General features: G+C 37.5%; 1 protein-coding gene across 1 annotated transcript in view; it reads left to right on the top strand.

Moving 5' to 3' along the window:
• sntb1 (syntrophin, basic 1) overlaps positions 1-20419 on the top strand; it is a 32344-nt gene that overhangs the window by 2085 nt on the left and 9840 nt on the right. Inside the window, exons 2-6 of the mRNA XM_067510903.1 lie at positions 9780-10020; positions 16769-16886; positions 17056-17145; positions 19186-19322; positions 19926-20122. Coding sequence (XP_067367004.1) covers positions 9780-10020; positions 16769-16886; positions 17056-17145; positions 19186-19322; positions 19926-20122 — 783 coding nt within the window. The remainder of the gene's footprint in view (positions 1-9779; positions 10021-16768; positions 16887-17055; positions 17146-19185; positions 19323-19925; positions 20123-20419) is intronic.

Here is a 20419-nt window from a genome sequence, read left to right as displayed (position 1 = left end):
CCCCCCCCCCCCCCCACACACACACACACACACACACACACACACACACATACAAATATTCAGGCAGAAAGAAATGTTGCACACATGTTCTTAATTCTGAGATTTCTTCAATACCTGTTCTTTTGAGGACTCAAGGACCCAAGAACAAAGTGTCTGCCTCTGTCTTCCTCTCTTTGTCGCGCGCGCGCGCACACACACACACACAAACACACACACACATACAAACACATATATAACTCGCTCTCTCATACATACTCCTACATGCAAACATAGGAATGGTCCCTCCCAGGGGGGTGCAGAGGCTATGCTGCAAAGGGAAAAGCAGGTCCCAACTGAAAACTAACTGAGATAAAAAGGGGAAGAGGGAATGGATTGAGCAAGGAGAGAGGGTGTGAGAGAGGAGGGTGTAGTGCTAAAATGTAAATTTAATGGGAAATGTGCTGCAAGGAAGAGAGATACAGTAGGAAGACAGTGAAACAGAGGGAGAGCTAACAAGGAAGGCTAAGTGCCTGATAAAAAGATGAAATTGAGGTTTTTCTCAAGGGAAGCACAGACACAAGTTCACTATCACTGCACTCTTACTGAGATCATTTGCATTTGGAAGAACGGCAAAACACAGAGCACAAGTACAAAGTTAATTTACCATGGGTTTCATGAATGTTGAGTGTGAAAGGTGCTTAATGCATAACCTTGCATGCAAACTTTTAATTTTAAACAAAGTGAAAAATTATGATATCCCATTTTTATTCCTCCTGTTTCAAATTTAAGAGTGTGTTATATGAGCTTAGAAACATGATTCAAGAATTTGAATTTGAAGAGTTAGTACATCCTCCATAGTAGAGCAGTGATTATGTGTGTGTGTGTGTTTGTGTGTGTGTGTGTGTGTGTGTGTCTTTGTGCCTGCATGTATGCGTGTGCAGCAGACAGCATTTATGAGCATTTCAAATAAAGGTGGCTGTGCCGAGAGATCATTTGCTTTTGTACTTGTAATTTGTGTATTTTACGGTAGTCACAAGTCATATTGGAAGCTCATTTGGATTACTTAAACCTTAAAAAAGTGAATAAAATTAAGAAAATGGAATGGAAATGTGGGATCTCCATTTGTTTGACTCAACACAGACCTGTTTTTATGTGCTTTTATTTATTTTAGTTGATGTTTTAATTTCATTGATTTGTGCATACCATGATTCATTATCCACATCTGTATTTAAAAGCTGTAGATTTTCCATATTTTTAATTTTTTTTCTTTACCAAATTCTTAGCAGTGTCTCAAAGCAACAATGAGTTGATTCTAGTCATTCACGTCTATGAATGCCGAACTTGCCATAGTGCTCCACTGTAGTCAACACATCAGGGAGCCTCAGGACTTTTTGTTACAATGACTAAATTTAATTTATTGTTGGCTTTAGAGTCTGTATAGAATGTGATGAAAATAATAAAAATATAGAAAATCACTGGCCTTATTCCTTGTTTGTATTTTGATTTTTGCGATACAAAAACTTTACTCACACAGCATTTACAGAGTAATCTAAATTTCCAGCATTTGGACTCCCACGTTTTTTTTTTATTGTGGAAACTACAATGTGCATGAAAACAACTGAATGGAAATCCACCTACTAAAGGAAATAAACCATCATTATCTGTGCTTTACCTACTGTCACATGTTCCCAGGGAAAAAGACCTAATGGCCAGGTAGGCTGTGTGGAAGTGAGAGAATATGCCAGTTTTGACCTTTCCCACTAAGTTTAGTTTTTTATTCTTCACACAGATACTTCTAGTCTTTGTAACAACACGATGAGAGTAACACCATTATGCCTCTAAGGAGGTTCTGTCCCATTTATATGATCCAGAGAAAAACACAGAAAAGGCAGTTCTTGGAGGAAGATTGGAAGACAACTTGATGAGATTAGGAGGAAGCTGTAGCTACATTAGATTGTGTTTATTCTGTTGGGAAGGTGGGTGATTGTTTTATTTACCTACTGTGGTCTGGAGTACGTATGTATTTAATGTATTATTTCCCCTGATACCCAGTACCAAAATAAGACCCTAATATCCTCCTGTGAGAGATTTGACTTTTATTTTGAAAACTGATTAGGCAGGCACAAGACATAAACAGTAAAGTGCCAAAGCTACTGTACATGGATCAAACACAAATCAGCAGCTTCACAAGCTGAGTAGGTACCTGTAACTCCCTCAAGTAATGAGATGCTCCTTGGCACAGCTGAACTAATAAGTATTTTGAAATGAATTTAGCAATTTAGCAATACCTAATGTTCATGTCACAAAGCTGCAATTTTGTCAGCAGTTTTTAGTCATTATTCTTTAATGCTATAGATTCTAAACATTTGGAAAGATAAACACCTGTCTCGACATGTGAAAACCTGCAGAGAATGTGAGTGAAAGAGGATGTGGGTGTTTGTGACATGTTACTGCATATAAGCAAGGATCAAAGTTGTATGTCATAAAGGAAGACATGTTGCCCTTGAACATTGTGAATAAGGCTGGATTTGAGAAAGATACTGAAGCAGTTTGGAATGTCCTTAAAAACATGCAATGTTTCAGCCAGACTGCAGAGTCATAGTTGTATAGCATATGCATAGAGCTTAATGAACAAAACTCTAAAAAAACCTCTATGAAGTAACATTTAGGTTAATACTGTGTTGACCTAATTATCTGGACATGTCAACATTTGTAGCCTAAATAGTAGAAACATAGATTTTGGTTTGGTTTTGAAAACTATATAAAAAGATACATATTCTTCTGAGGAAAACACTTGTAGGGAAAGATGTGGAGAAACCCAAAGCTTGACAGACCTGTCTTATGTGATTATGGTTGCTAAGCTATGTTTGAGCAAAACCAGTTCACTGGATTTAGGTCAATTTACGTCAGTTTCAGGACCAACTATAGGAGTAACACAGATGGATAGATAGATTAATGGGATGAAAAATGTGCTTTATTGCAGACCGCCAGCACCAAACAGAACGTTTTGTAAAAACAAAGGTGAGTCCAAATAATAAATGAGATAAATAAAAGATATATAGAAATGGAAGTGGAAGAAATTAGGAGTAAAAGAATAGAGAACATCTGCTGAACTTTAGCAGACAGGAAATGACTCAGCGTGTTCTGTGGAGCTCTCAACAAGCCTCACCTGTCATCATTTGACATCTGTGTTGCTTGTGTGTTCATGTGCTGCTGTCAGCAGTGTGATGCAAAGAGACTTTGTGGACCATGAGCATGTGCATACTTGTGTGTATCGATGTGTGTCATCAAGTTTTGTCAGCAGTGTAGTCTAGACTAATACCACAGTCAATATGTGGTTGAGTGTGTGAGAGAAAAGGAAAGAAGGAGAGAAAGCGTCCGTGTGTCTACCAGCTGACTGTTTATGTCATTAGAGGAGCTATCATCTCCTCTGCTACTGTTTGTGAAGGCTGAGTCAGAGCGGATGATGGTGATAACAGCAACAACCGTGGTGTTGCTGTAGTAATTTGTTATTGGGAAGTTAATAGATTGAATCATTCTTTCCTCCCCACTGTGAATATTTATACAGCCAAAGCAAAGGGAAAGAGCAAGTGGTAAAGCTCAGTTTTTCCCGTCAGTTTGGTTTGAAGTAGATAAAAAACAAAAAATACAAAGACTTACCCCTCCAGGTGTAGTCAGTGTTTGTGTACATTTTGCTTGTTTTATTTCCTCATTTAGTGTGGTGGTTATTTTATAACTGAGCTATACTAAAGTGAAGCAAACATCAGCTAAATGGTGAAATTAGAAGTTTCAAAAACATTTAACAGGGTGACCACAAATGGCCCAAAAGAAGAAGTCTGTTAGACTGCTATACTGCTTCACTGACTTCTGTTGAAGCTGTGACACTGTCGATGAGTCAACAGCAGGCTGTAAAAACAACCATCTGCTCACACTTTCTGTGGTTGTGGTTTTTAGTAAGTATGAAGGTTTATGTAGCCAATAATGGAACATGCAACACACAGCTCTCTGCATTGGCCTTTCACTGTTTTCACATGTTTTTGATAAGAGTGTCAAATTCTGGAAACTTTATTGTTACTGTAATAGGAAGAGTTATGAAGGACACTTTGGTCCCATATAAGCAAAACCAGAACAAATACTTTGGACTGGATGGATTTGTGCACAGCTGAATATGGCCGGGCAGGACAGCAGGGTGTAAGATTTTGGAGGATGGATCCAACTCGCCTGATTCCTATGGAGGCTAATGAACTAAGCCTCGTCTCTCATATTTACCATAGCTACATGTCACTGTACAGTTTACCACAAAATTGGCAAACAGCTAGCCCTTGAGTTCAGTCAGTGCATAAAATTGGCCTTTAATTTCTAGCTGGCAAACTGCTGGCTAAAATTGGTAAAATCATGTCTCATACAATTATATTTCTATACAACTAAACCTTTGCTCTTAAAAGATATAGGGCTTCATTCATTAAAAAATGTGTTGCATTGGATTATAATGTAGCCCTATATCTTTTAAGAGCAAAAGATCACGTAATGTAGCCTACGATCACGATTCCCTTAAAAACCTAATCACAGTTACAGTTGCTTTGCATAGGATTATTATTTTTAGGATACATGGTTGGTTGTTATCAGATTATACCAGCTGTTGCTATCTCTACTCCGCAGAGCATCCTGATTGGTGTTTCCAGATGTTAGTTTTGAAGCTACACAATGAAGATATACTACATAGTTTTTCCTTGATGTAACATATAATCCCACATATTAATGTAGTTATGTTACTTTTACTGTATCTTCTACTTTTTTAAACCAATGCAATCTAGCGATTTATGGACATAAATGTATCAGACTAACAAAACACTTATGGCAATTTAGATTTAAATTGTTGTTTAGTAAAATTGAGGTGCCGCAATTAACATGATTTCTGTGTGGTGCAGACATTTACCGGATTTTCCTCTGCATGTTAGATTTTTTGCAAATACGGTCCTGAGCACTACTCATCTTTATTTTCCCCTTCAGGTTTCAGAATTCAGTACACTTTTATATTTGTATACTACACAGAATAATATGTTATAATGTTCAGTATTTTGTACGAACGAAAACAGTGGCATTAACAGTTGATTTTCTTTTTTTTTAATCCAAAGATTCCAAATTTTTTACCCTATCTTCAATCCAACACCAATAGTAGGATGTTTTGATTGATAAAATGCCTTAAGCTCTTGTAAAACAAGAACATGAAAACATCTTTATCTGATGAAGGTGTTGTTTCTTTATGTGTGAATGCACGCCTCCTCGTCTCCACTTGTGGAAAGTTGTGATCTTCAGCACGTTGGTATGTGTTTGACATTGTTTGAAGTTTGAAGTTCAGTGTCGATGAGTAACTCAGCCTACAGGTTTCAAAAATTCGTTGCCGGTTTCTTTCTATAAAAAACACTATTACCTTAGTCACTATTCTGTATTCCTTAAAAGCTTTATTTGAACACTTTTAGATATTAGTCCAAATCTTGCAAAAGGGTCCTTTGAGAGTAGATTTGTGAAAGCCTCTTGTGTTGCTGTAATATCTGCAGCAACACAAGAGGCTGCACAGGAGTAAAAACCAGTCCTACCTGGATTTCACAGATGTTTTTGTGGTTGTTGCAGTCTAACATGCCTGATTTTGCAACAGCTTTTCTTTAAAAAAAGTCTGATTCATGTTGTGATGTTTTTATAATTTTTTCAATAGCGAGGTTATGCAGAATTTACGGGGGATTTGTTTAATTAATTGTTGCAATCGCCACATTGCAAATCTCTGTAGGGACTCAACCTTCATTTTACAATCTAGAAAAGCTTTTTTCTTCTTTTCTGTCCTCTTCTTTTGGTCTGTTCTTTTTCCAACATCTACCAATATTAAATGGGAAACTTATCTTTTTCCCACAGGCTTACATTTTCTCCCCATATGAAAATCCCTATTCTGAGCATATGGTAGAAAGTCCAATGACTTCAGACCTCATTAAATATTGTTAGGGACCATTAAGCAAAAAAGACACAATGAGACATATCATACTTACACCTGATGCTATAGAGCAGAGTATGTGTGTGAAGGGGATTGGTGCTGTGCTAACACACACTGAAGAATGCAACCAAACTAGTGTGTGTGTGTGTGTGTGTGTGTGTGTGTGTGTGTGTGTGTGTGTGTGTGTGTGTGTGGTAGATGTAGTTAAAATCTATGGACGGTTTTCTCCCCTGTCAACACTACTGAAGGAATAAATTGCCTCATTTGGAAAATGTGTAAGTAAATGTGTTGGGTACATTTTAAAAATAACTAAATGGATTTTAAATGTTGTCAAGTGAAGTGAATGGGAAGTTGAACAGTTGGACTGTGGTGATACATTCCCATTGTTCCATCTGCATCATGACTACTGTAACAGCAAGCTACTGGTTTCTAAATACAATGGGGTGAGAATCACAATGAAAATAAAGGATGTTGTGATGTCTGTATGTGCGTATTCTCTTTGTCTCAAGCATGAGCCAGACAAATTGTAAAAGAAAACAAAAACAATCAGAAAAATGAGGGAGGACAGCCACTCATTTGGATCACTGCTTACTGCCCGCTTACAAGTAAAGGCTCAAGTAACATGAGGCTTTTCCTTTTCAGTTTGTTAGCGTGATATTAAGGTTATTGTGCAGAGTTGGCAATGTTGGGGCTGTAATGGAATTGAAACATGACCCAAGGGAATTCACACACATTTTCACACTTCCAGTGTACAGTAATGATCATAGACATGGAGTCCAGCCCAGTTATTTCCCCCACTGCTGGAAACATTTAAAGTTCTATTTCAGGGTACAGTGAGGCTGGTCAGTGAGTTTACATTACATTCGATGCAAAACAATTTAGTCACTAAAGTTTACACCATTCATGAATAGAGGGGCTCTGACTGGTCTTGGGATCCTCACAAACATTAAATTTGTCCTCCTGTCCACTGTGACATTAAAGTCAACAGCTGCTTATAAAGTTGTTCCTAATCAGTTTATTGTTTCATAAAAGGTGTTGTTTTTCCCAGTTTAGCAATTTGAGTGAGTGGGCTTTATAACGTAAGACTTGAGACGACAAGCATGTAGCCACATAATAGTAATGTTGTTGTAAAGTCTTGTTTAGGGTACATTTCCCCTTATCATTTACTTCATTAGGTAATTAATTAAGTTATTGCCTAATTTGATAAACTTTTATAATCTATAATTTGTTCACTGGGCCTAGGGAAAAAGTTAATACCACATCACCCCCAACGTGACAATTTCAAACACTTTATACAACATAAAGTCCACAAGTGAAGGACATTCAGTTTAGCATAAAACCATTGAAAAGGAGCCAGAACCTGATGCTGATAAGACCTGAAAACAGGAGAATATTTTCCATAATTGTTTCACAAGTCACAAATAATCATACTAATAGCAACTCCTCCACACTAGCAATTTATGTATAATATCCTGGAAAACATATACCCTTACATTTAGTCATTTAGAAAATGCTTTTATCCAAATGGTGAGTGAGGTACAAGGCAAACAAAAATCAAGGAGAAACATCAAAACAAAGTCCTATCAGAAAAGTGTTTACGTTTCATGAAATGCAAGTGGAAGATAGAGTAGAAAGGAAGTTTCTTTTTTTTTTTTTAATAGATTGAAGTGCATGGAAATGTGCGGAGGAGTTCTTTCTCAGGTCTGGCATTTGTGAGTAAAAAACAAGGACCTGTGCTGACTTATCAGTTCTTGTGGACCCCATGTAGTGTCTTTGCAGCTGCTATAACTTTGAAGTGTTGTTGCAGTTTTGAGGAGGCATAAGTAAGGTACAATGCAGCCAAGGCAGCTACACATGTAGGTTTTATGACTGGTTAGTCAGTCATAAAACCTACATGTGTAGCTGCCTTAGATTCCAAGACTCTGGTGGACACTTTGGTGGATTTGGTATATTAGGTAGCACAAAGTGGTTTATTGACCCTGTTGTCATTTTGTCACTGTTTGCTTTTATCATGAACTAAAATAATCAATTTAATAACAAAGGTCCAACAAAGGGGTAGAAAATGCATAGCTGTACATCTGAGTCTCTGTCACATAATATCCAACATTTAGCAGTAATCCTTAGTTACCAGTTAAACACACACACACACACACACACACACACACACACACGCTTTGTGGCTCTAAGATATTTCCTTGTATTCATTTGCAGATCCATAATGCTTTGCAACACAGAGGATAAGGCAAAGGGCATTAGTTTGTGTGTGTATTTTTGTACTCAGTTATAAAAAACCTTGTTGGATTTTTCTTTTTAAATTAAAACTCTGCATGCTCCCTTGAGTTTCATGAATGCACAATTCTTAACAAACAAAACCAAACAAGGATGTCATCATTTGACTAGAGTTGATTCATTGTTTTCCGGTTATTAAATTCACTTCTATTGTACCTTTTTAGTGCGCATAACAAATAGATCCACTGCTTTTCAGTTCTTTAATCACATCTGACTATGGGATTTCCGGCTGTGCATTGGATCATGTTGTCTCTGTGGGTCCACCGAGGATACTCTCACATCACCTCCGTCTCCTCTGCTCTGTTGTGCGTCAGCCTGTCATCTCTTTTCTACAGGTTGGTGGTTATGGTTGTTGCAGTCTCACAGGGGACCATAGTGTTTCTCCCAAGAATAGTTCATTCACTGCCATTACAAATGCCACCACCAATATACCAATTATATGTGGCTTGTACAGTGGGATATGCCCATTAAACATCCAGGGCATACCAAGGTTTCAGAACATTTGGGACGTACAGAGTGTTCTTAGCACCCACTTTCTCTTTGCCTTTCTATTTCTGTCTTTCACAGAAACGTGTGTCCTCTCTTCTGTTATTTTCGCCTTCGCTAACCTAAAAGCATGAGGAATTTTAAATTGTTATAGAGCCCCCAGTGATTCAGAGTTTGACTTTTACAAGTAAAAGGGGGCTCTGTGTGTTGGGGTGGGTTCAGTGTTTCCTGTGCCACAATTCCTGCCTGCCTGTAGCAGCAGAGACTAGGTACTATAAATAATCTGTGCGATTACAGAAAGACTACTTAAGTTTTAAAACATTAACTCAAAGTTTAGGCTCTTAGCATTTTGACATGTTATCAATTGCACAGGTTATTGGACAGCCTCATTTTGTTGCTAAAGAAAGATATGACATACTGGCAAGTCATCATAGTCCACCCACATTCCTCCTGGCCTTTTGCACCAGAGCTCAAGCATCGTTAATGTACAGAAATATTGGTGCAAATTATCTTTCTATTGATCTGCTAACCTGTGTCACTCTTTAATACCAATTTTTCTCAGTCAAACAGTAATCAAACAGTTTCTGTTTCTGGTTTGTGTATGAGTATGTGTGGTATGTCCACATCCTTCATTTAGCCTGTAACAGCAAAGTACCACTACACTAGTACACAGACTAGCTTATTTGTTACTGCTGAAGGGCATACTGTATGGGTTTTATAGCAAAGGATGGCTAGAAGATAAAAATACACTTTACTAAGGTTTTTATTTCATCTGTTTTAAATGATGTTAAAACAAAGCCAGGGCCAGCAAGAGGCCAAGTTCAGTGTCTTGCAGTTGGCCATTATGTAATTTAAATTAAATCAAGAAGTAATTAGTGTGAGTACAGCTCTAAAAACTGTATTGCTGCCTAAAATAAAAATGTGAATGATTTTCTGTGCCTAAAACACTCAAAATTTAAATCTATATCATTTAACGCCCCTGATAATCATTTACCATGGCTGGCTGTATACTGAAAATCATTTTCTCACTTTCCTCCCCCAGTCAAATACATGCGTGAGGCCACACCATATGTCAGAAAGGGTTCCCCCGTGTCAGAAATTGGTTGGGAAAACCCCCCTCCCGAGTCTCCTCGCCTTAATAGCCCTCACTTCACCTCCTCCTCTTCAGACCCTCCGAGCCTCCCTGTCCAGCCCTCCCTGTCTCTGCAGGGTGATAGAAGGTGCATCCCACTGAAGATGTGTTATGTAACACGAGCCATGACCACACCAGACCCTGAGAACAGGTAGGTCATGCACACACAGGCACGCACACGCACACACGTGCACACACGCACGCAAAGGACGTTCTCTGGAGATGCCATCTTATTGTTTGTACCCTCCTGTTTAGCTTGTTGCTTTTCATTTCAGATTAATGATTAGTTCAATGGTTTAATCATTCACATAGTTCTGTTAGTAGGTACTAAAGGGCTTGGGACTGACGGACAAATAACACACCCACATCTTTAATGACTTTATGATTTGGCATCATTGAGCAAATCACTCTGGAGACAAAATATACAGCAAAGTTGACATCCATTTTTCCACAGGAAGTATTTTTCTTACATAACTTCCTTCCAAAAATGATTTTCAAAGCCTAACTACATTAAATGGTTGAATGAAAGTTGAATGGAGTTATTGTTTATATATGAAAATAATTATCTCATTTTGTGTGTTATAGTGCACACAAAATGATAATGATGATGAAGATAACTGGCGGTGGTTGGTTTTTCTTACATCACTGTGGAGTCTTTTGGACATCAATGAAATGCTGCTATGTTTAATCTCCATTTTCATTTTGGCTGCCGGAACATACAGCAATAAAAAGGTTTTATTAACTTCCCGGTCACATGGAGCACAAGATTCAAAACCATAGGATAAAACTGATACAACTCACCTTTTTAGTCAAATATTTAAATTTGCAGGTGAGCTTGAAATACCTGCTTATTATAATATGAATGAATTGTAGGAAGAGCAAAGTTGCTAAAGCAAAACAGGTATACAAACTAGTCAACATGAATGTACAAATGACTCTAAATGTAAATGTTCTAAGATTGCCTTGTACTAAAATACAAAAGATACTGCAAATCCAATAGCCACATCCAGGTTACTTTTAATTAATCTAAGACTCATTTTGCTCCTAATATAAAACTCAGCAGTGTTCCAGAGAAAAAAAGTCATTTCTGCTAAATGTTTAGTCTTCTGATGCTGAAGGGAGTCACTCTGACTTTTTAGACATCCTTCTTAAGTTTTCTTAACTACACCAATTTGAAGCAGAGCTATTTTCTCAGCAGGCAGTGGACTGAAGTGTCCACATAATTAGCTGGTAAAAAGCCCAAATCATGGAAGAAGAAAGTGATTCACTTTTTCAACTTTTGTAGTGTCAGAGTCACTGCACATCCCTGCAATCTTGGTTGACTTTATCTCTGTATCTGTCCTGCCATGTTTTTTCGCTTCCCCCTTTTCATTCTGTTTGTTTTTTGTGTTTGTGTGTATGTTCTGTACTTGTTTGTGTTTGTCCCTCCTTTTGTCTCCCTGTCTTTTCTTTCACATACTGTCCACTTGAACTAAGTCTCTCCTTCTGTCTCCATATTTTTCCCACTGATGGATCTCTTGACTTATTTTTGTCTCCTCTTACAGTTTCCTCTATTTCTCTATCATACTGCCTCTTCATTAATGCAAACTTCTCAAATCTTACATATATGATTAAGTAGTAACAACTTCAGAGCCAAGTAGTAAATGCAAGACATAACTTCAAAATTGTCTCTGTCTGCAAAAATATTGTTAGACGAGTCAGTGCTGTAGTTGTAAAATGTAAATGGTAACCATCAATAAAACAAACACAAAAAGACAAATAAGAACATCTTACATGGACAGAGCAGATGGTTCTCTGTTAGCTTGTTACAAAAAAGTACATTGTTATTGACAGATGGGAATGCAATTGTCAGCTGGGAATCTTTACAGCCTTTGTTGAGTAAGTAATTAACTGAGATTGTGTCCATTAGCCATCGTGTGTACTTTGCCTTTGGCAGTGTGAACACCATAACAGCTCTTGAGGTCTGCATTGTGGGCTTGAGATCAGTTCACATGCAGATCTGGATATGAGGCCTTGCTCACACTCTGCAGATCATTTCTGTGAGAGAGTTGTTTTGCTCAGCTTCCAAATAGATGTAAGGGTTTGACCACAAACAGTTAGACATGCTGTTGGCTTGCTGGCTTTAAGAATTTCTTGATGGCTCAACCATGTTTTAACTTTTAAAAGCCTATTTTGATACGCCGCAAAACCTTAAGATTAAGATTAAGATTAACTTTATTGTCTGTCCCAATCCTTGACAGAAAGTTATCTTTGACAGGCTCCACAAATGACATGTACTACATACAATAACCAATACAGTTGACAGTTAAAAACAACAACAACAGCAGCAACATAATAAAAATGTCTACTTTTTACTATTTAGAATAGTTATTGCACTGGGGATGAATGATTTCTTGTAGATGTTTTTACAGGCCAATGGCAGTGTGGCAGTGGCAGCAGTGTGAAGGAACTATGTAGGGGATGTGAGGTATAAGTTCAGGTAATAAGACAAGACCCACCTTAGGACCCACATCATGTCAACTGATTTCAGATTTTGTGGGGGGGAATACTTACTATCAAAGTTACACGGTTCATTAAACCACCCAAGTTGTACATTTACAAATGTCAGGTCTTGGTTGAAGTATTAAACTTTTTAAGAGCACAATAAGGTTGAACATTCACTTTGGTGACCATAACTCTGATTTTATTGGTTGGTTATACTGTACAAGAAGTTGGGGTCAATAGCTCATCTCATGACAAGTTGAGTTTTTGCTCACACAGATAACGTTGTGTTTTGTGGTTTGATAAAGCTAGAGGGCAGGTTCACAGACAGATAAAGTCTACTGCCAAATTTACCTTGACTTGCATGTTTTTTATTTTTTCTTTATCCTCACAGCAAGGACAGATTCCCCTTTTACTCACCATTAGACTTTTCAGCTTGTCCCTTCAGGGGTCACCACAGCAGAACATGTTCCCCACTTTTATCTACTGCTGAGCCACCAGGCCCCCTTAGGACACCAAGTTGAAAATGGTGTTTTTTTGTTTGTTTGTTTTTCATTAAGTGCTTTGTGAACTTGGTGAAGGCAGACTTGCCCAGGATGGCAGCAAGTTTCACGAAAGAAAATACAACATTCAAACATAAGTAAAAAACGTAAAAAGTGAGTATGTGAGTTTAAAGAGGATGCAAACAGAGAAGTATGTAAATACAAATGTCAATATTAAACAAACTATCACAAAATTTACAATAGCCTTTAATACGTAATTTCTGTCTTTGTCTGTCTGCAAGGAACAGACAGTAGATACTGCATGTCTCCTATGACCTAAGAAGAAATGGAATAATTGATAGATGTTTGAAAAAAATAAATAAAAATATACCAACAACTTGCTGGTATAGCATAGAGAGAGATAACCAGCATAGTGTAGAGAATCATTTGTTTTCATATCCTGATGTGCTGTGATAAACAAGACATTGTGACTTCTTCTTAATGTATAACCATTAACTATAATCAAGAACTGTAAGAAGTTGACAGGACCAGTCTTTTCCTGGTTCCCAAAGTTGAAAAAAAAAAAAATAGACATGCATCCAAATAAAAGCAGGTCTATAATCCTAAACTGTACTTAGTAATTTTCTAGGAAAACTCATCCAAAGTATGACAACACATGCCTTGATGGGCTAAGTATGACAAAACCTTCCTCCCTCCAGAGCAGTGAATAAATGTGATAAATTAGAGATAACCTTCATAAGAGTAAAGAAATATGATGATAAATTGTGGCTGTGATCTAGGGCATCAATATTGCATAACAAATGACAACATGTTTCTCTGTTTTAAAAGCCAACTACAGATAGCTGCGTGTTAAAACAATGTACAGTAAATGGTTGAAATTGACTTTGCACCGTACAAAAACACTACTCACAAAAAGTTAGAGATACTTGACCTCCGGGTGAAATTTATGTAAAATGTAAAAAACAGTTGAACAGTTGGACATGTTCAAAAGTTTAGAGAAGGTGAAATTATAGTGCATTTAGTGCATTTTTAAATTTCACCTGAGAGTCGAATGTCCCTACATTTTTGTGAGTAGTGTATAGTATTTATAAGAAGCATTGGCTGTGTAGCCTGCACATAATGGAATGAGACAGGTTAAGGTCCTAGGAATCACAACATGTTTAAATTTCTGTTCTTAATGTAGAAGAGCACAGGAACAAAATCCTACAATGTAAGGCTGCAGGTACATGTAGGTAAACAGAAACAAGCCGGGGACGGGTGAATGCATGAATAACTGCAACGTACATTAAGGCGAGCTATTACTGTACATCAAACAGTAACTATGATTTTTAACAGAATCTTGTCTAGACCACCGCAGTTATGCAGGCATTAATGGGCATCCACAAAGCAGATAGGTGGTGGAATATAGATATAGATATATATATATATATAAATGTCAAACTTCAAATAACTTTTATCATACATTAAACCCCTTTATAGAGAGTGAGAAAAACCTAAATCAATTCAGTATACGTTTGGATTATTTCCAGTAGATATGTTAAACTTCACTGAAACAGACAAAGAATGTGCTGCCATCTTGGTCTACATGAATACAGTCCTGGAATGTAAATGGGCTATTTATTTGGTGTCAGAACTGAAATGGCTTAAGAAGCTTTATGTTAAGTGCCAAGGAAATCCTGCCATCTCTTTTTTAATAGACTCAGTGCAGTGTTGCATCCCTCTGAGGGATTTCTCTTTATTTCAGCAGATGTTGTTTAAACTGTGTTTAAGCCTGAGAGGACAGAAGGAATATAAGGAAAGGCGGTGCATGCACAGTGATGAGAAGAAATGATAAAAGACAGGGAAAGAGCAGTGGGGGAGTGGAGAGGAGAGTCATCAAGTCTATATTTGGGACAAAGACAACCTTATCTCTCTTTGTTTTAAATATTGAACATGCTGAAGAGATTTTCTTCACCTAAATATACGCTGCAGTATATACAGTTTGAGACAAGATATGATAGTAGAATGTCCTTATTTACAGTGTGGGTTAAAATGTTAGAAGTATGTGTACAGAGACGAGACAGGAGCAGGATTCATCTCTTAACCTATTTTTTTTTCTTTTGCTATTAATCTGTATCATCACTTAGGCTATTATATAGTACTTTTCTATAAAACAGCACTTTCTAACCATGACACCATGACTTAATTTCAACTAATTCACAATGTGTTGGAGGACAGACAGTTAAACCTAAAGGTAAACTTAGACAAAGGTCACAAAAAAGAGACTTGTCAGTGTAAATACCTGATTTTGAACCTGTTCAGCAAAAAGTGTGTTTGAAAATTGGCTGTAAATATGGATTATTTTCACTTTTACAAGCTTGTGCAGATTATTGAACTATTTTTGTATAATCTTTCAATGGGAAAAATGCCTCTATGTCTCTATTTTAGTTTGTTTGCCAACGTGTAAAGTGAAGGACACAGCTAGGAAAAAATCAGGATGTTGATCTGGTGTTGAAAAAAACTTGCAATTTTCTTTTTTAAGATTTAGGGATTTGAGACTTTGCTTGAGTCTTATTTAGGGAAGACCTGAGACTTGCCTTATCCCGAAAGACTTAAACTCTACTCTGGTAGGAGCCTGACTGTGCTGCGGGGCAACAACAGTTAATCCATTCTGAGTCATAATCTGGATTTAGGTAGAGCGGAGGTGGGCCAAAGCAAACAATGCTGTTGATTAAGAAATAGGAGAAATCTGTTTTCTCTATGGTTATCTGTGAAACACACAAAAAATAGCTTTTGTTATTTATTAAAGACATGAGAATTTCAGAAACATTTTCATTTCTTTCTTGCAACTTTTATGATTTCCTTTACTGGCTTTCCTTAGTTTGCCATATGTACATAATGCATTTAAAAGACAAGGTGATTTAGGTAAATATCACCCCACATCTTGGGTGGAAAATGGCAGATGTGATCTAGAATAACTTAAGTTGTTATTAAAAAAACATTCTTAAAGAACCTCCTCTCCCAAAAGCATATCTGGCCCTGGAGTCCCCCCTTCCCCCTCTCCCCTCTTCCCCAAGCCTGTCCTTAATCAACTTATCTTTTAGATACAGCAGTTCCATTTTTAACTCAGAGTAACACCTGGAGCGGATCTAAATGGTCCCCCACCTACAAGAGTTTGATGCAAAAACAGATTCATCACATTCACACACTGGGGTTTTTCCAGGCCTGTGTGTGTGCGTGTGTAAAACAAACTGCAAAGAAAGCATGTTTACAGAGCTGAAACCACCCAGCGTGTGGAGTAGTTTCTATACTTAACCACTGGGATCACCTGTGCAGTGGAGTGCTGTTAGCGGGGATGTTTGATTTGTTCAGAGTTGGGAAACTCAAAATTTGATAATTTCTCTTTCTATTGATGTACTGAGTCAAAACTATTCCTGTGCTCCCAGAAAAAATGTCTTTTTTTCTACATTGAAGGTTGAACCCTGAACCTGCTTTAACAGATGTCTCCAGAGTGTTTTTGCTGCTGGTTTTAGGACTGCAATATACACTGTGAAGGCTGCCACTTGAGCATTTTAAAATTCATATTCCCTGAGTACATTTTCAAAAAGCCGATTGTAAAGCATCCTACAGACAAATTTTTTTCAAGGCCAGAAATATTAATATAACTAGATTAAATATAGAAATGTAGTGGGAGCCTTTTTTCATGTTTCAGATTGACTTGAATAACATTGGAATGGAATTTACATCAAGTGCCTATTTTCGAGAGTATAACAAGTATCTGTTGAAGGTGAAACATTTGGCTTGTACAATTAAATGAAACTACATAAACACAAATTGGAATACATTTTCAGTAGTATGAAAGATTTTCTTTCTGTGAACTATAAAAGATAACAGAGAGCTTAAAGTTTTTTGAACGCTCCTTATCTCTTCTTCCAGACAACTGGAGCTCCACTCCCCTGATGCCAGGCACACTGTGGTGCTGCGCTGTCCAGACCAGCCATCTGCCCTGTCCTGGTTCTCTGCCATGCACTCTGTCACATCATCACTGGCAGAGGTCTGTCTTTTATAAGATTGATTTTGATACTGATTTTGGTAATTCTTATCACAAGTCTGACCATTACAACTATAAGTTGAAATGGCTGTGATTTAGCTGCTCCAGGGATGTTTTGCGGCTAATGCATCCTGAACAATCATCTATCTCAAAACCTGTCATCTCACTACAGCGAAAACTGGCAGAGGTCATCCAGAACACAGTGAGGACGGGGGTTGCTGGCAGCAAAGAGATACGACACCTGGGATGGCTGGCAGGGAAGGTAGGAGTCGGTGTGGATACATGTGTATGTGAGATAGACAGGGAGTGTAAAACGCCTTATAATAGCCAGCTGTAGAATGCAAAAGTGTGTGTGTGTGAGTGTGAGTGTGAGTGACACCAATGCTAAATTTCTGCCATTTTAATGGTAAGGACTAGGTTTAAAGATGTGTCTGTCTACAAAGCTGTGAACCCTATGTATTAAACCTGATATTTGCTTTGCACCCGATATATTTTTCTAGGACATGGGCAGCTATTTCTGACATTACACCTAAAGGTTTGATTATGTGTATTGCTGTATCAATGTTGTTTTTATTTTTATCTATAACTATATAACTTAACTAATCACTTAAATGAGCAGTTGAGCATATTGGATTTTTAGTTTCATGAATTGAGTTACATTAAAGTCATCTTGAGATACATTAATGTCTTGTTTGTGCCAGGCTTAAACTAGTCTGTACAATATATCAAATAATTACATTGCAATAAAATCACACATCTTTGGATATCTTCAAAGGCATTCATAGGGTTTCACTTATTTGTACATACATAAAGCTTGAGATAGCTTTGCAAACCTTAATCTTTATCACCTTTACACATCTGAGCTACTGTTGCGTGTGAATGTCAGGTTGTATGCTAAGGAAAGATACAGAAATTATCTGATGATGATGCTCCCAACTTTGACTGTTAAAACATTTAGGGCAAGCACTTCAGATAATGTTCAAACATCTGATAAACACTTCAGCGTTTACGTTGTCTGTTGTGACCTGTCTGACTTGTTTTTCCCAATGTTCCTCTATGAAGCTCTTTATTTCAAATATTAGTGTAAGGCTTGATGATATGTTACAAGCTCAGGAATACATTATGGCAATAAGTGATCTCAGAAACTACAACAAGAAGTGCATATATGTGTACACATATACCAGTGTATGTGTGCATATTTTTAATTGTGCATATCTTCTGTACACACACATGTTCACATTTTTTAAATTTGCACTAGCAAATAGAAAAGAGAGACTTTCACTCTGTTTAAAACACAAACACAAATGCAAACAAGCACATACACACACACACACTCACACACACACACACACACACAAACACACAAACACACTTCCATCAATACCTGTCTAATTTAGTCCTCATGAAGTTGCCAATATTTGATCCTTTAAATGTAGTATAATACTGTTACTTAGCAACATATTCTCATATGTTAAAAACTTGACTATTGACCCTCTAAATCTCGCAATGTGATTGGCTGTGGCAGAATTTCAAAGAGCAGCTTAGGTTTCCATAGCCATGCCGCAAATAAGCTGTTTTAAAATGTGTGTGACTATGTGTGGACTATGTTAACAGATTACCAGTGTGTGTGTTCTGCAGAGAAACCGAGGGGTTTGCTTGTTAGGAATGCTGGATAGGCGAGGGGGCACAACAAAGTAAATGTGTAAAAAGTGTACCTGCAGATGGACACTAGCCACTTTTTGTTTTCAGAAAATTCCCCACAGGGTACTGATTCTGAACGTTTTCAGTGAAGCTACCAGAACAGTTAGTTTGTTCATTCAGTGATTATTTAGGAGCATTTTGGATGATACATGCTGACAAAGCACAAGAAAGCACAAGAGTGTACGTGAGAGAGAAAAATGATGTTTGTGTACCCAGTCATTAAGTTGAGAGGTGAAGACTGTTCTACACCCACTGCTGAGTACACACAGTCTTACATATTATGTTACACATTATTATATATAAACACACATTCACGTTTACACAGGCACACAACCAGTTATAAATATCTGCTGTTACATGTTCAAATTTAAACCATTAGTTGTTCATTTTATCAATTATAAAACTTTTTGTGCTGTTGGTCAGATTCAGTAATCAATTTAAAGTTTTCACTTCAGACCTTGATCATTTTTGCAACTAACATAAAAACGCAATGCTCCTATTCACAACCAGCTTTGTTTTGTTTGTTTGCTTTTTACCTTCACAGGATAAGTTTGCACTGAAAATAAACAGAGCTGGTTATGTTTATCTGTGTGTGCTGCAGACAGAGAGCGAGAAGCAGTGCTGGAAGCCAGTGTTGGTGGTACTGACAGAGAAAGACCTGCTGCTCTATGACAGTCTACCTCGAAGCAAGGAGGCCTGGCAAAGCCCTGCCCACACTTACCCGCTTTTAGCAACACGGTAGGTCCCCCATCGTATGTACTGTATGGACATCACCAGCTCAAACAGCATGGTGCACATTAAAAATACATAAAAAATAATATGAGTTTTATTGAGACTAATGTGTTGCCACAGTAATCCATTTATATAGATTTATATTCTAAAATCTACTGCTACTTAATGTTAAATGTATACCTATTACCTATAAAATACCTGCAGGTTAACATTGTTATTTTGAGCAACTCAATTAAAAACTACTATTTAAACATGTATTTTAAGGACATGGAAGTAAAAAACAAATTTTGAACTTCAACTTTTTATTCGTGTTAGGAGTGTTTCTTTCTTACGGGGACTCACAAAGATGAAAGCCCTGCATGAGATGTTTAGCCTTGTTGCTGCTGAATAACATTTTGCATAGCTTTGTGTCTTGCCCTTGTTAGGTCAGAAGAAACATGTTTTTATAAGACTGTGAGGCAGAAAATATAATATCTGCAAAACAGGAGAGTTTTCATGTCAGAGCCTTCCTCAGTACAAATATGTTTTGTCATGACAAGATACTTGAAAAAGAAAATTGCCTTCCCCTACATACTACATGAAAATAAATGTTTGTATGTGTTCATTCAGTCTGGTCCACTCTGGCCCTGACCGGGGTTCCCCTCACTCTGGCACAGAGCTATTCTTTGCCACTCGGACTGGTACGAGGCTTGGCATTGAGACTCACCTATTCCGGGTTGAGACCACTAAGGATCTGTCGATTTGGACTAGACACATAGTCAACGGATGTCACGCCTCAGCTGAAATGATCAAAGAAGTCACTACAAGTGAGTGCTGATACCTAACACTTGATCCCTCCAATTCAGTAGGCTCATTAAAATGGGTGAACAAATATAGAAACACATACACACTCAGAGGCAGGAACACACAAACATGACATAGAGGGAGTGAGATGCACAGGTCACTGTGCTGCAATCTGTGATGCTTCATCAGTCGTGTTCAGGCATGCTACAGGAAAACATATCCATAGAGATTTAAGAGGCTGCAAGGGTAAGTATTGCCTGAGGTCCTACGAGCCTAAAATAAAGTCTAAATCCAGTGCATGAGAACATTTTTAATTTACT

This window comes from Channa argus, chromosome 7 (assembly GCF_033026475.1).
Source record: "Channa argus isolate prfri chromosome 7, Channa argus male v1.0, whole genome shotgun sequence".
Taxonomy (NCBI): Eukaryota; Metazoa; Chordata; class Actinopteri; order Anabantiformes; family Channidae; genus Channa; species Channa argus.
Note: the sequence above shows the minus strand (reverse complement) of the source record. Positions and strands in the feature narration are given on the sequence as shown.